At 39.9% G+C, this 16143-nt stretch overlaps 1 protein-coding gene across 1 annotated transcript; it reads left to right on the forward strand.

The window, feature by feature from the left end:
* Positions 1 to 1029: 1029 nt before the first annotated feature.
* LOC104467939 (cation-independent mannose-6-phosphate receptor-like) lies at positions 1030 to 15378 on the forward strand (the record flags this gene model as incomplete). The annotated part of the gene is made up of 14 exons (XM_010081913.1): positions 1030 to 1242; positions 2154 to 2303; positions 3359 to 3520; positions 4007 to 4214; positions 4613 to 4759; positions 5217 to 5451; positions 6440 to 6576; positions 7969 to 8083; positions 9000 to 9146; positions 10573 to 10757; positions 11159 to 11345; positions 12444 to 12608; positions 13227 to 13296; positions 13724 to 15378. Coding segments are annotated over 14 exons (2523 nt in total), but the record flags the coding sequence as incomplete, so codon positions are not given.
* Between the last annotated feature and the right edge of the window lie 765 nt (positions 15379 to 16143).

Here is a 16143-nt window from a genome sequence, read left to right on the forward strand (position 1 = left end):
CAGAGTAAAAGCCAGCAATAGGAACAGAAGGCTAAACGAGCTGTAGGGTAAATTCAGATTTTCGCTTAATGCCTGAACATTACCTTCTGTGAATCTGCCTGATCATTACTTCCAGTTCGACCATCATTCTCCGTGACAAGTTGTTTTTCCGTCTCATAGGTGTCTCAATACTGCTATAACTCTCACTTTCATTCAGGAAAAACATTTTCTAGTTTTTCTTTCCCCAACAGGAACTGTTACACATCCCTTCCTTCTTTTGTAAGAGTCTTGCAACGTATAGCTCTGGTTTCCTCTTCAGTAGTATGTACCATGCTGCAATACAAATCAACGGTGCCCAAAACCATTGTGTTTTCTAGCCTGTTAACTCTGTTCAGTGATCACTTGTGCTTTTCTGATCACTTTTCACAATGTATCCACAGTGACCCTAGCTGTTTCAGTGTGACGATAGCTAGGTAGCAATGATGATTATTTGTCCTGAAATTAAAAGGTAATTTTGTTAGTTGCCCCTTATCTAATATCTAAACAAGAATAGACTTCCCTAATTCCAGGTAGGCTGTCAGTAAGCTTATACACTTTAAGAATGCATGAAATGAGCACTGTGTTTCCTCAGAACCTGAGCCATCAACTTGCAATACAGTCACTTTAGATTGTTATAACCAAGCTTGTTTATGGGAGGTAGTCCAATGATGTGTGGGAGGTGGGGAGAGGATGGAATTGTAGGATTTACTGATTTGATGAAGACATAGTGACTATGTCTGCTGGAGTATGCATGCCAGAGCTTTACGTCTTAGTGTTGTTCTGATATGGACTCCATTCCGTAAGAATGTTTAAATGATTGAGGTTTTTTATATGCAGCTTGTAGGTACTTAGTATCTGTAGACAAACAAAAATTGGAACAAATGCTGCTTTGTTTAAATCAAGTTTGAACTTTTAAATGCAGCTGCATTTAGGGCCCTAATGAAGGACAGGATATTTGTTGATAAACCCAAGCAAGTAGTAATAATAGCAATAAAACATACTTTCTTGTAGGTGAAGTGCTCAGTATTGAATGGCAGTTCTGTTATTGACCTGACTCCTCTGATCCATCGCACTGGGTATTATGAGGCATTTGTGGATGAAGATGCAACAGAAGTTTCTCCAGACTTCTACATCAACATCTGTGAGCCTCTCAATCCTATCAAAGATGTCAATTGCCCACCTGGAGCGGCTGTTTGCATGGTTCCTGTTAGTGAATCACCAATAGTAAGTACTATGCCTGGAGTCACTGAAATATGCATTTCCTTGATAGCTTAAAACAGTATTCCTGCCTAGAGACCTGATTTGAACCAGAGGCTTGACAATGGGTTAAAGAAATGGAATACAAAATTTAAATCTACTCTGCAAAATTCCCTTTCATTGCTATTCCCTGTGAAGAAGTATTTCCTATGCTGAACTCGAATGATTTTTTTTGGGTGTCAGAAGATTCCATACTGTGACAATTATGAAAAATTACTACAGAGAATATTTTCACATAGTGCTGTGCGCCAGATACGGAGCCTGGGAAGCAGAATGCCTCTTAGTCTGCCATTCTGTGGCACAGAAATGGCTTGCTTGATCCCGTGATAGCCTGTTGCAGGATATGCTCCAAAACGCATTTAGTACTTTCATGTAAGACATTGACGTCTGCATGAATAGCAAATCTGTGACACAATATTGTTTAACTTGTCAGTGTTATTACCTTGAGAGATGGAGGTTCTTACCTTTTGAAGTCTTGCTTGTGAGCTGTCGAAGATGCACATAAAAAGTTGAGATTGTTTTCCATGAACTTCCACATTGATCTAGGGACCTTACTCCATTGTTAATACTATAGCATTTTTAAGTGATGTGTTGGTGTTTTGGCACAATGACTTAAAGAAGAATGTACCTGTAAGATTCAGAACCTCCCTGGCTTTTGTCAAGCTTAATCAAAGAGTGGTTTTGAGCTGCTTGACTTGTGCTTTGTCAGGATTGGAATATAACAACTGTTCTTTGAGTACAGAACGCAGTTTTCAAAAGTGCGATAGTTGTGCTCCCATGTAAACCAAACATGAATCTGAATTTATCTGTATCTCTGGGCTGATCTCAAATCTGGATGTGTCCTGTATATCTCTTAATACATATTTTTGCTTGTGTAGGATATTGGTCGTGTTACTGAATCTCCCAAGTTAAACGAGGCAGTAAATGAAGTTTACATCACTTACAACAGCACTACTCCTTGTCAGATAAACAACAAATTGAACTATACTTCTCTTATTGTATTTCACTGCAGCCAAGGAACTAGTCTGGTAAGACATCTATTGAACTTATATTGATATTGGAGTGCAATGGGAAGTGGGGAGTAACCAGTGTTAGCTTTGTTTAAATCAAGGATTTGTTTCTAACATCTAAGGATGGACTTGTTACAAAAAGGACTATACTTTGTGTTCTTAACCAGGCAAAATTTCATAGAGTGCATGAACTTTACACTTGAGAGGAGCAGGTTCTGATGGTTTCAAGGATCAGATTCCAGTGAAGTAGTGTAGTGATAACTTATTGCTGGCGTTAGACTTACTGCTGTATTGCACCTTGTTTAGGTCCAAAAGCTGTACTTGTGCCACAAGCTAACACAAGAACCAGTGTAACTGTTTGTAAAGCTGTTACTGTGAAATGTTTCCCCCATGTTGTAACCCTTTCCATAATCATACAGAGCTTTAAAAAATTGCATTTAGATACTTAGGTTTTTATCTTATGTTGACACCTGAACACTAAATTGAGGTTGCATGGTGGTGTGAATCTAACACTTGAATTTTTTGAATGCGTTAACAAACTGTAGAGAAGGACTTGGGTATGATGTTTGACAAGCTAGAGCTTGTTGAAGATACTCAGTGAAACAATTTTTCATCAACATGGGGCATGAGCTGAAATTCTAGGCAGCTCAGAGTATTACACAGGCCATACTCATATTTTTATTTAAAATATGACAAAGGAAACAGTGTACTGTCTAGACCTTAACTCAGTGGCCTTCCTTAATGTTCTCTTCCATGGAGAAGCACAGCTCACATTTTCAGTGCTGCTTCCAACTAAGCTGAACATCACAATCTCAACCCTATCTGAGATTACAAAGTTTATGTACTTCAACTACTGCTTTGATTGTTTTCTGGAGCTGGCTAGAATGTGCTTCACTTATAGCTTTTTTGGTACTGCTGGTAATGTGAAGGCACGGTGTTTGTCCTATGGTCACTAAAGTCTAGCCTTGGTAGTAACTGAGGTTAGCTGTTGGAGCCAGTGGGGGGAAATGCAGAAAGAACAATAAACTCCAAAAATTAAACCTAATATATCTTGCTGTCCTCTTGGGTAACAGGGCAAGCCAAAGATGATAAGGAGACTTGACTGCAGTTTTGTGTTTGAGTGGGAAACTCCGGTTGTGTGTCCCGATAAAGTGAAAACTTTAGGCTGCTCTGTGACTGATGAACAGCTACACTATACTTTTAACCTGACCAGCCTTTCTGGAAGATCATTCAAGGTAATGCCTTCTGGTGGTGTGATTTTTTTTTTTAATTTTTTTTTTTAATTACCCCTTGTTATCAATACTTTAAGACTCAAACAGGGGTTTCTTCTAAGCATCTTGGGGTGTGAGAGGAGAGTGACGTGGTCTGTGTTGATATTTGTTTGCCCTGTGGCAGAGGGAGTAATATTAGAGGGCATAACATTAGATTTTTAATGTTTTTGAGAGGGAAATTCATGGATGTACTGATGGAGAAATCATCACCTGTGGCAGAATCCTGAACATGAAAACAAGTCGGCTCAAATTACTGTATCCTTGGCCCTGTGGGTGTACTTTATCTGCAGTTTTGCTATATTAAGGAAGGCGAAATTATCTTCTTTTCCACCTGCATTATTCAAGTACTGCATGAGACTTGGTTTATAGAGTACTGGGGTGGTTCTTTGTAAGTATTGACTGCAGGCTGTGAGGCAACCTTGTTTGTGATGCTTCTGGATGTCCATGCAGGTCCTTTCTGGATCCAACAGTTACCATGTTGGTGTATGCAGTAAGGCAGCAGACTTACCCCAGGGAAAATGCAAAGATGGGGCAGTGTGTCTGACATCTGGAAGTAGTGTGTCATCTTTTGGAAACGTAAAGGAAATGAAAATGGACTATAGCCACCAGGATGAAACGGTCATCTTACAGTACACAGGAGGTGATCGATGCCCTCCAGGTGAGATTGAAGCAGACCCATCCTTTATGTAAAAACTTGTCAGCTTTTTTTACCCTTAAAACATGAGATTTTGTTACAGTAGGAGGGAGACAACATGGATTTTGCATACATTAATAGAAACACGTAGTTTTGTTAAATCATATGCATCACAATAATACGCACCATCAACATGTGTCTCCTAGAAGTGAAAATGCAACTTTTCTGTAGGGATGATCATAGCTAATTGTGCACTACATCCTAGTTTTCTAATTGGGTTTAGACTTAATGTTTCAGTATTTCTGTTGTCTGCCTGTGGGTTTTCTTTAGTATTGAAGTATAGGCTTTGGATGTGGTCCTGAATATGGATATGCCTGCTATCCTGCTGCACATTATTGAGAGGATATATCTTTTCTTCTCAGTGACGGAAAAGGGAGAGCTCTGTGTGTTCCCCTTCAAGTACAAAGGGAAGACCTATGAGGGATGTATTACAGAAGAAAGGAATAGGCCGTGGTGTGCTACAACTGAAACCTACCAGGGAGATGGAAAGTGGGGATTTTGTGGTAATGGTAAGAACTTCCTATGCTTCATATGCAAGTATCTGAACTGACCCAGGGAGTTAGCCATTATCAGGCTGGGCAAAAGCCCTCTGGTGTAATACAATGGAAGTAAAGGGATAGGAGTGGGCAAGACAAGGAGTCTATGGGACAAACCTGACTTTACTCAAGTAAGTGAGTAAAATACTTTAAAAAGTTCATGCCTTTAGTGAGTGTTCAAGCCATAAGTGATGACTGTGCTTTGATGGAGATGATTTGTTTTGGAAGGAACACTACTTTCTAAAAAGCATGAAAGCTAACGTAGGAAATAAAATTGCTTGGTAAAGCATTAGTGCTTCTTATCTGTCTGAAATAATATCTGATTAAAATTTTAGTTGATAGTGAAAAATTGGTACACTAAAATCCATACATGCCTGAAAGCCTCTTGCAAAATATTACTTTCCTTTTTTTCCAACCTTCTCTCTTATAGCAACTGGAAGAAGGGAATCTACCATTATCTTCACATGTGATGAAAATGCTGGTGTTGGGACACCATACCTTCTGAGTGAGACACTTGGCTGTGCTGTGACATTTGAATGGAGGACTCAGGCTGTTTGTCCTCCCAAGAAGATGGAGTGCAAGTTTGTCCACAAGCACAGAACTTATGACTTGAGAATGCTCTCTTCCCTGACGGGATCATGGATCTTTTTCCACAATGGGAGCTCGTGAGTAATGAGCAACTCCCAGGGAGTAGCTTGTTAATCAATACAGTTGAAGGTGTAATGTGTCATGATACTTCTGGTTGGTCCCCGTTCAGAGTCTGTTTAAATTGCTAACAGTGTCTTAAAACTGTCAATGCTTAACACTGCATATAGACAAAGCAAGGAACCCATTTTAACTGAAGAGGATGAATAATTACTGTCTTCACCCTCACCCCTTCCCTTTATTGGTAACTGTTTTTAAAGGATGAATAAGTCTAAACTAAAAGCTATTTAAAGGCTTTCTATTAAAAATGTTATCTTAACAAAGTCATTTTGTACTTTAAGTCAAATTTTCTGGATTCTTAATCGTGTTGAACAAAAATCTTAATGATTTAGTTGCTGTCTTCTGAGTCAAGTGTGTAACTTCTTGTCTGAAGTTTAAGTAGGGCTTTTTTCCCCTCCGTTCCTCTAAGTATCAACTCGGAGGAAAATGTGAGTGTCAGAAAGTCATCAACCTCTCTAGTCTTCCTCCTCCAGTTAGCAAATAGAAATGAACTGGCAAGGATAAGAACATCTAAATTCTAAACTTACGATAAACTGTGGGGTAACAAAACTTTTGTTCACCACCTTGCTACTAGTTCCTCTGTTCTAATAAAACTTAATTGGTAAAGCTCCAAAGAGGTGCTGAATTTAGGATAGTACTATAACCTTTATAACTGAAAAAGCTTTTGGGTATATCTTGACTCAGTTCCAGTTTCTAGTTTTGACCTAGGTCAAAACTAACTAGTGAACTAATTTGATAAGTGACAGGTTTTTTGCACAGTCTCATTTACTTGAAAATGATAGTTAGAAGTGACCTGCCAAGCCTTAGTACCTGCTTTGTTCTGTCAGCTAATTCAAGTTATTTAATTTCTTTCAACCTGGCTAGCTTCCCATGAGGATTCTAAAGTTTGTATCTCACTTTTTCAGTTTAGCTTAAGTTTTAAGATTTTGTCTACCATGTTCTCTGTAGGTACTACATGAATCTCTGTCAGAGGGTACACGAGGGACCAACAGGCTGCCCTGAAAGAGCCAGTGTTTGCAGGAAAAGCAGCAATGGAGATGTTCAAGTTCTTGGACTTGTTCATACACAGAAGCTGAATGTGACAGGTAGAGTTACTTTTGTTTCTGTAGAGACAGTTAAATCTTACAACCTAGCTATAGTGGTTCTTAAGTTATGGTGAAGCCTTTATTTCAAAATATCTTTAACAGTGAAACTTCTGTTTAAAAACAAAAACAGTAAATGCTACGGCTCAAACTTAAAAGTGCTTTTTAAGCCCTGAGAAACATTGAAGCAAATAAACAGTGTTGTTGTCATTAAAGCTGTAAGAAGTGAATTGTCCATCAGAACATCAGGAAACACTTTTTTTATAGTGAGGGTGACTGAGCACTGGCACAGGTTGCCCCAAAAGATTGTGGAGTCTCCTACCTTGGAGATATTCAAAAGCTGTTTGGATGTGGTCCTGGTCAGGTGGCTCCAGGTGGCCCTGCTTGAGCAAGGGGTTTGGACCAGATGATGTCCAGAGATCCCTTCCAACCCCAGCCAGTCTGTGATTCTATAGTTGTGGGTGGATAAATTATTTTTGTTCATCCTGTTTTAAAAGACTTGTTCTATGTCCACTAACTTCTTCAATTAAAGCAGCATGTGAAAGATCACTGATTTGCTTCACTCTTAAGAAAATGAATAAAAAAATCCAACCTTACTCAAGTTTTCACTTTAAAGAATATTTTTAAAATTGCTGCTGAGTTTGTGAAATTGAAGGAAATCTTCCATCCAGCAACAAAAACAATGGGATGTATTGCATGTGTTTATTGCCTGAGTTTGTTTGTAAGAGGAGAAGAGAAGGCTCTGGGGAGACCTTATAGCAGCCTTCCAGTACCTAAAGGGGGCTACAGGAGAGATGGGGAGGCACTCTTCATCAGGGAGTGTAGCGGTAGGATGAGGGCTAACCAATTTAAGGTGAAAGAGGGTAGATTTAGATATTAGGATGGAATTTTTCACTGTGAGGGTGGTGAGGCAGTGGCCCAGGTTGCCCAGAGAAGCTGTGGATGCCCCATCCCTGGAGGGGTTCAAGGCCAGGCTGGATGAGGCTTTGAGCAACCTGGGCTAGTGGGAGGTGTCCCTGCCCATGGCAGGGGGATTGGAACTCGATGATCTTTAAGGTCCCTTCCAACCCAAACCATTCTAGGACCTGCACTTACTCTTATGTTTGAAAGATGACATCTTAAATGTAAACATTCATAAAGGCCATTTTGGTGAGCGGAACACGTGGTACAATGTAAATACAAAGGTGTTTGAGGAGTGATTTTTTTTATTTTTTTTAAAATGATCATCAGTGTGAAGGCATCAAATTACTGAAGTGCTGTAGTTGATACAGGGTCTATGCAGGGGAAAAAAAATCCTAGAAGTTAATCTAAAGTAATGAAGTCTGGAGAATGGGTAAAGGGAATTTCTGGCAGCTGCTTACAAAAACCTCGAGTGTCACCATTTTTCTCTTCTAGGTGATACAGTGTATATTAGTTATTCCAGTGGGCAGGAGTGTAGGAAAAACAAGAAAGTAACAACAGTTATAGAACTGAAGTGTGCAAAAACTGTTGGCTTGCCCATGCTGCAGAGGTGAGTAATGAATGAATGTACCATTGTTCATGGTTTATTCCTTTGTACCTCTCTAGTAAGCTCTTAAGTCTCAGGACAGTGACTAACCATTCTGTTGGACAGTTCCTAAAATAATCCTTGGTCTGTACTTGTGAGATGTGGATCTTCTGGAGTTTCTGCACCTGTTCACTTCCATAAGCAATTATAGTCTCTATTTATTTATAAAATTGCTGGGCAAAAATTCAAGGATTCTACTTCCAAATTAGATCCGACCATGGCTGAGATGCTGTCATTTTCAATGTCAATTGTAGTACAACTGCGCTTAACTTTACTCAAGTCTGTGTAGTAGAGAACACTTACTGTAGATAAGTGACTGAGCTAATAACGCATGGTTTATTGTTGACTCAATACAGATTATTTAACTAGAAGCTGTCTAAAGTGAGGTATATAAGCAAGATCACAAATACTGAGAAAGGTTGATGGCTTTTAGCTCAGTGTTGATTTGGTTAATGTAGAACTGGGAAACTGAGCAAGATGCTCTGTATGAGTCAAAGAACAAGGTAGCAAAATCTGACTAGCCTGTATTCCTTGTCCTAGTTAAATAATGTGCAGCATGTTAAACCTGCCAAGAGCAGCGTGACATGTTTGTTGGCTAAAATATTTCCATAAAACCTTCTGATACACTGTGTGACTTCTGGAACTTTCGAAGTAGGAAGTTTAAGTGCAGCAAAGTCTTGAAACTGTGGAAAATTGTAGTGCAAGTTTTCAAGTAGCTTTTTTTGAGTACTACTTGACTATTGTAGCTTACTCTCAGCATGATGGTTAGGCAGGACATTCCCACATGTGGGTTAGCAGCCATGTGTCTTCCTTTTGTCAAGATACTAAGCACTTGTTAGTACATTTTCCAGAATCATCACTTGTGTCTGTTATTTGGTAGGATTGATGAAGAAAACTGTGCTTACTACATCACTTGGGACACACGTGCAGCTTGTGCTGTGAAGCAGCAGGAGGTGGAGGTGGTGAACGGAACAGTTATTAATCCTGCAACTGGGAAAAACTTCTCTTTAGGGGATGTTTATTACAAGTAAGTAAAAAAACCCCACAACAACTTCCCCCCAAAAAACCCAAAGCAACAAAACCCCAACAACAACAAAAACCATAATACCTTAGTCCTGTAGAACTGCACTGCAAGAAAAGAGCTTGGTGTAAATGTTTTATGTTGCTTTAGCAGTTCTTAGCTGTCATGTGGAAATAGCACTGAATTCACCTTGTACCAGTGACTGCCTTAAATGCCTGATTAATAGTGCAGCTCCCAGCTGGGCTTGTAGCTATGAGCATGTCCAGGTGTACTCAAGACTAGTCTGAAGCCTGCACATACACTGATGTTACATCTCTCTGTTGTGGGTTATTGCTCTCTTCTATAGTGTGTAGACATGGGTTCAGTGCCAGGGAACTTGATTTTGTGTTCACTTAGGGTACTCCTTGGCTTTTTACGTAGCACCTTTTTTGTCCTGCTCAGACGATCCGTATGGAAGTAGGAACCCATGCTTCAAAAGCCTTAGAAGTGAAGAAACAGAGCTCAGGAGGAATGGTCAAGCATGACTAAACTCAGGAGAGGCAGGGGAAGACCACCAGTTACACTGACTGTACTGCACATAACTGTTCCAGAATCTCTTATGAACTACTATATTTAACATCATTGCTAGTGTTGTGGAATGAAGTCTGCCCATACTAGTGTTATGGGAAGAATAAACTTTGCTTGCAGGGCACAAACGGTTAGTGTGCAGGATTGGAGTAACTGAGCAAAAGTGCGAATAAACCTGCTGTGCAAATGTGGTGATAGCATTACAAGCATAGAGAAAACACAAAAATGAAACAGGCCTGGATGCAGGAGGGGAGGAAGTCAAGACAAAATTAAAAACTTGGTGTAACGTGGGATTAAAGGCAATTTGTATTTGAGCAAGCTCAGCCTCTGAGCAGGTGGGTAGAACAAATAGCTGTGAATCTGAGCGTTCTCACTCTTGACCAGCAGTGTGAAAGGATACAATTGTAAATGGCACACAGGTAACATTTCTGGTAGAACTAGTTACGCTTCTGGAAAAGACAGCTAAGCTACGCTGTGTGTCTTAGCTACAGAGCACACAGTATGCTTCTTATGGTCAGTAGGCTAGCTTGTGTATGAGCAGCTGAATCATGCTTCTGTCTCCAGTTTATCTTAATCCTTTGGAGGTGTTTCCATGTTCATGCACCCATTGAGGGCAGTCTAACTAGAAAAGTTTGCTTTTTGTGCTTTCTTAGAAAGATTATATTTATGCTAAATATAATCCTCACTTTGGATGTTCAGGGAGGAAGCCTCAGTCCTGCATCTCTTCTGGTTGCTGAATCAGTCACTCCAGCTCACTCTGGAATCAACCAGTGGTAGCAGCTACCACTGTTGCCAGTCTTATGTCTTGGGAATAACCTAAATCTGAGAGTTTTGACTTAAGGATAGGCCTGCTCTCTGTTTCCAGGTTGTACATGGCTTCTGGTGACATACGGACAAATGGCGATAAATATGTATATGAAATTCAACTTTCTGGTATAAGAAACTCAAGCATCTCAGAATGCTCTGGAGCAAACATCTGCCAGGTTAAAACTAATGAACATCGCTTTCGGAGAATTGGTTCTGCCAGAAAAGCTAAATATTATGTTAAGGGTAAGTACTTGTTCACTAGCCAGAATTGCTTGATACTCCATGTGAATTGCTTTGTCAGAAAACAGTTCTTATTTCACAACATCTGTACTAATCCATTTCTGTAAAGGTATCCAGAGTCTGTCTAGGAGAATTTAGGTTGTATTTTTCTTTGTGTAAGCCTAGTTGCCAGTGCGGCCTTAATAGGCTTTGGGCTTGACACTTTGCTACTCTTTCTTGTGAAGCACTTAGCCCACTGTTCTGTAGCAACTGATGGGATCAGCTATGTGAAAGTATAAGCTCACCTGTAGATACTGCAAAGTGTAAGCTGTTACTACAGAATGAATTCGTAACGTTCCAGGGTCTAGTGTTAATAGACTGTTCTCAAGGAAGTAGTACGCTATAAGGTTTTCTTCTCATTGTAGATGATGACTTGGATGTCACGTTTTCATCAGACTCCAGATGTGGTAAAGATAAATCAAAGTTTGTGTCTTCAACCATTTTCTTCCACTGCAGTCCAGAAGTAAAGGAAGGCATCCCTGAATTCCTCCATGAGACAGCAGATTGCCAGTATTTATTTACCTGGTACACATCTGCTGTGTGTCCATTAATGTGAGTAGTTAACCATTTTCTAAAAGCAGCTCTTGTCAGCACTTCTCCGCTAAAGCCTTTTTTTTGTATTTGTTCATCAAAGTGATGGTGAAAAAAGGTAAAGCTAAAAAAGCAGTAGGCTCATGGATAGATGGAATTGGTGTTCATGTATGTAACGTTTGGCACATGAGCACTAAATAAAAGCTCGTCAAGTTGATCTGGACCTAAAGCTGCTTGTTTGCATGGGAAATGGAGAGGCGTGGTGGAATTAGTATTGTTTTCACTAAGTGAAACCTGCTGTAGCGGACAACATGCTGTTTCGTGTTACTGAGAGGAGTAACCAGGTTTCGGGTAAGGTTTTTTTGACCATGGCAAAGGCTGGCATTCCCCTGTTTCTGCCCACTTCTTTGGGCTGGAGTAAAAATCATTACAGGTCTTAGAGGAATAATGAGGTATTTCTGCAATTAATTATGATCTGCTTATTGTACAGATCCAAAAAGGAGTAAGGAGGTGACAGTGTTAAACGCAGAGTGAATGTATCTACGTGCTTACCAGCATTCTTGACATGTAGGCAACCTCACTGAGAAGAAGGGAGTGACTACTTCTAGAACTGTTCACTTTCTGGCTGCTAGCATGAAAACGCAGGGAGACTGTTTACTCTGGGTTAAACAGGCAGTTAGCTATTGCAGGAGCTTGGTCTGTGTAGTGCCGTAGTCAGCTGGAAGGTAAATAATTGCTATAGCTTTTGCAGCTTGCTCAGGTACATGTTTGATTCTAAAATACTGCTATTAATTTTTTTTGGTGTATGTGGATAGCTGCTGCTGTATAAGCTCTGGAGTGCCTGATCATGCACTTCAGTCTTGACTGTGATCAGTCTTATACACTGTTTCAAAGCATACCAGAATGTAGGCACAGTACATACAACATACTTTTTTTTTTTTTTTCAGTGATTTTTACTTAGAATGAAATCTCCTAAATTCAGTTCTCTATAACTGTTAGCTAGGACTGACAAGATGGTGTGACATGTTTAATCTCTTTGACCCTGCTGTTTCTAATCCAGTTTGATACAACTGGTCGATAGATCTTACTCATCCTTTTCTTCCCAATTTATGTTATTAGATCAACCCGTGATCCAGGAAGCAATGAACACCAGACTGATAAGGAGGCCCAAGTGCATAAAGGCCTTTCAAGGAGAAGTCAGGCTGTTGGTGCTGTGCTGAGCGTCCTCCTGGTTGTTCTCACTGCATGCCTAATAATATTGCTGTTCTACAAAAAAGAGAGGAGGTAAGAAATGATTGGGAGGCTTTAGAAGTTTCTTTGGTAGGATTTGGTTTCCTCAGTGAAAGGGAAGTAGTGAACTTCAGACATTTAAGTTCTGTTTTTCAGTTGACACCATCAACTGTCAAACTGCTGTTTTCTGGTTTTGTTCTTGTTTTTTTCAAATTCCCCATTACTGTCTGAAGGCCCATGTACACAATTGAATTGGGCTAGTCTCTACTGTGGACAACTGCTAATTAAGGAGGATAAAACATTGTGATGATATTGTTAGTATTTGATACCCCTTTCCTTTCATGATATCAAGCTGGAACCATACAACAGCAGCAAGGAACAAGTGCAAATCCTGCTGATTCTCTGCTTTCCAGACAAGTTTGGCTTTTTCCCCTTAGACATAAAGGCCGGAGGTGTTTCAGAACAGTCACCCTGAAGCTGTGGTGAGGGGGAAGATGTACATCATCGTGGACTGAATTTTGTTAGTGCTTCAGGGTTAAGTGTCAGTATGCAATAGCTTGCAGCTTGCTTGGTGAAATGCTTTGTGTTGAGGGTAAAAGTCCAGTGAAGAAGAGTGAGGGATAAAAAGCAGGGATACAGTCTCCCTAATGCAGTATTCTTTCCCTTCCTTAGGGAAATCGTAATAAGCAAGATAACAAACTGCTGCAGAAGAACATCCGGTGTTTCCTACAAATACACAAAGGTAATACAGTGGCAAAATCAAAGGCTTTGTTTCTTGTCACGTTTTCTTAACATGAAGCTTTTATTAATAAATAAACTCCCTTAATTCTTAGTTCCTTCAGTGCATGGAAACCATACTGTGTAGCTTCAGGAAAGCTGTATATAGCTGAGATATCTACATTTACATTGTGAAATGGGAAAGGAAGATAGAGTTGAGGAAATGAAGAGCAGTCCATAAATAGCGAAATAACACAGAAATGTACAGGAAGATAAAGTCTGTTTCAGACATAGTGAAACGTGAGAGTAACAGCATACTATTGCAGTATTACTATGTTACGACAAAGTTAAACCCGAGGCCATGTGTGGTGTGGAGTCTGGCAACTAGGGACATCAGCATGTGGCAGAGTGGTATACACAGTCTCCTCTTGCAATTTTTTTTTTTCTTGCAGATAAACAGTGAGGAAGAAGCTAATGAGAATGAAACAGAGTGGCTTATGGAGGAAATTGGAGCACCAAATCAAAGAACAGCAAAAGGAGGCCAGGAGAATGGTCACGTTACTACCAAGTCTGTTACATCTGGAGCCTTTACCTCTCTCCACGTGGATGACCTGGACAGTGAGGATGAAGTGTTAACCATTCCGGATGTAAAGATTCAGACAGGAAGAGGACTAGACAAGAGCAGGCACCAACAAAAGAAGCCACCCAGTCTTCGAAGTGATGACAAAGCTTATTTGCTGAATGGGGGAAAGGAAAGGAAAGCAAAAGCCACGCCAGGCCAGCAACAGGCACAGAACTCTACAAATACAGTATTGTTTCATGATGATAGTGATGAGGACTTGTTGAATGTTTAATAACCCCTCTTGTGCCTAATCAAATATATATAGAGAGATGATATATAACAGGACAACATTTCCAACCAAATATGAGGACTTCAGCCTGAAAGATTTTTCTGAATTTTGCCTTTAACAAGAAACCATTGAAAAGGGAAGAAGAGAAGGATTCCTTGGTTGTTTACAATGATCTGTTCAGTAATGACTGGATTTCTAACATCCAGTTGGCTGAGTTATGTTGACTCTCTCTAGCCAGGACACTTTTTTTTTAAGCCTCAGCATAGATGTTAAGTGCTTGCTTAAAAAAAATAAGCCTTTGAAAGGAAAGGATTAAGGCTCCATGAAGACCCTGGCTCCTGAGACTCAAGTTATCTGACTACTAGCATTTTAACTCCTTGTATTTATTGATCCTCACTACTCAGGTTTGCTTAATAGCAACACGTTCTTCCTGCCGGCAGGGTATTATTCTATGGATTCATCCATTGTAAGACAAGGACAAATATAGCTTTTGTGTGTTGGGATGATTTGATTGTAAATTTTGGAACTGGTCTAATTTATCCTGTAAATTTGAATATCCAATCTAATTTAAACAGATCATTGGTTTAAAGGTATTGACTGAAAGGTACAGCTCTGTATAGCTTTAGCCTGAAATGGTTGCTGTTCTTTGCATGATTTTTTTTTTCTGGTCATATGACTGATTTCATCAGTATTTGCCTAAGCAGCTGATAAGCACCCAAAGATTTCTTCCTAGATTATGGCTGGACTAGGTTGACTGCACAGACAACCAGTGTTTTCAAGAACATAGAATTCCTAGAACACAGCTTGCAGTGCCCAGTTTGTCATCACCAAGAAAAGCCCAACAACTAGAGGAGCCCTAGTCAGCAAAGTATCTCTCTCTGGTATTAATTACAAGAAAAAAAATTGGGCAATGTTTTCTGATAGCCTAAGTTCTAGCTCTTATTTATGCTACAGTCCTGGCCATGGTCATTGATTTGAAATGTTGCTGGTAATGAATGCAAGTCAAAATTCCTCCAGCAGTCTTGCTGTTCTCCAGGTGTTTCCTAAGTTAACTTATGGGCAATGATGGGATTTCAAAGCATTGTAAAAGTACATGCGTCGGTCAGAATTTTTTTAAACTTTTCATTGTTCCTTTTGGCTGGCTTATTCAGTTTCAACAATGGTTTCTTTTTATAAAAAACTCCATTTTGAATCAAAATAGTGTGATATAAACTATTCAGCAATTTCAATAAAAGATATGAAGTGGGTATTCCAAATCCCACATCTCAAGTGTGGAATCCTTCTTACACTAGTCTGGAATGCTGCTCATCAGCCTGGTGATACCTTTTTTGTTGTGAGGGTTAATCATAGAATCATTAAGGTTGGAACAGACCTCAAGGATCATCAAGTCCAACCATCAACCCAACACCACCTAACTCACTAAACCGTGTCGCTAAGCACCACATCTACATGTTTCTTAATTTTAATCAGATCACTCAAAAGGAGAACTGATGTTTGATGACAAAGATCAGGATATGTAGGTAAGCCCCAGTGGTGTATTCTTTCTTTTATCAGACTTGGGATTTCTCCCTCTTATATTGTTACCAGTGAAGCTGTAAATCAGTTAATCTAAAGATGAGACGTGTAATACTTAAAGCAAAAGCAGCACTTTTCATATTAACATTAGGCTAATTTGGGGAAATGAGAGGCTTGACAGTGTATTTCTAATACTGTCAGTTACCCTTGCAAGAGTTCCCTCAGTGGCTGTTGAAGGAGGCTTCTTCCCTTCCCCAGCTCTTGAGGGCTGGCGTTGTGGAGTTGTGATCCGTGAGCTGCTGTGTGAAATGGCTTCCCACGCATGAAGGTGTAACGCCACATGGTCTCTTTGTTGTGACTGTGTGGAACAAGGCTTAGGAAGAACAGAGGTACTCTGCCTGGGGGTGCTTAACTGAGCAACATCAGTGTGTGTTTCTAAGATGCAGCTGGCAGTGGTGAGTGAATTCAGTGCCTCGTCTTGGATCTATCGCACACTTTTTATCTAA

The sequence above is a fragment of the Pterocles gutturalis genome, unplaced genomic scaffold (assembly GCF_000699245.1).
Source record: "Pterocles gutturalis isolate BGI_N339 unplaced genomic scaffold, ASM69924v1 scaffold5979, whole genome shotgun sequence".
Taxonomy (NCBI): Eukaryota; Metazoa; Chordata; class Aves; order Pterocliformes; family Pteroclidae; genus Pterocles; species Pterocles gutturalis.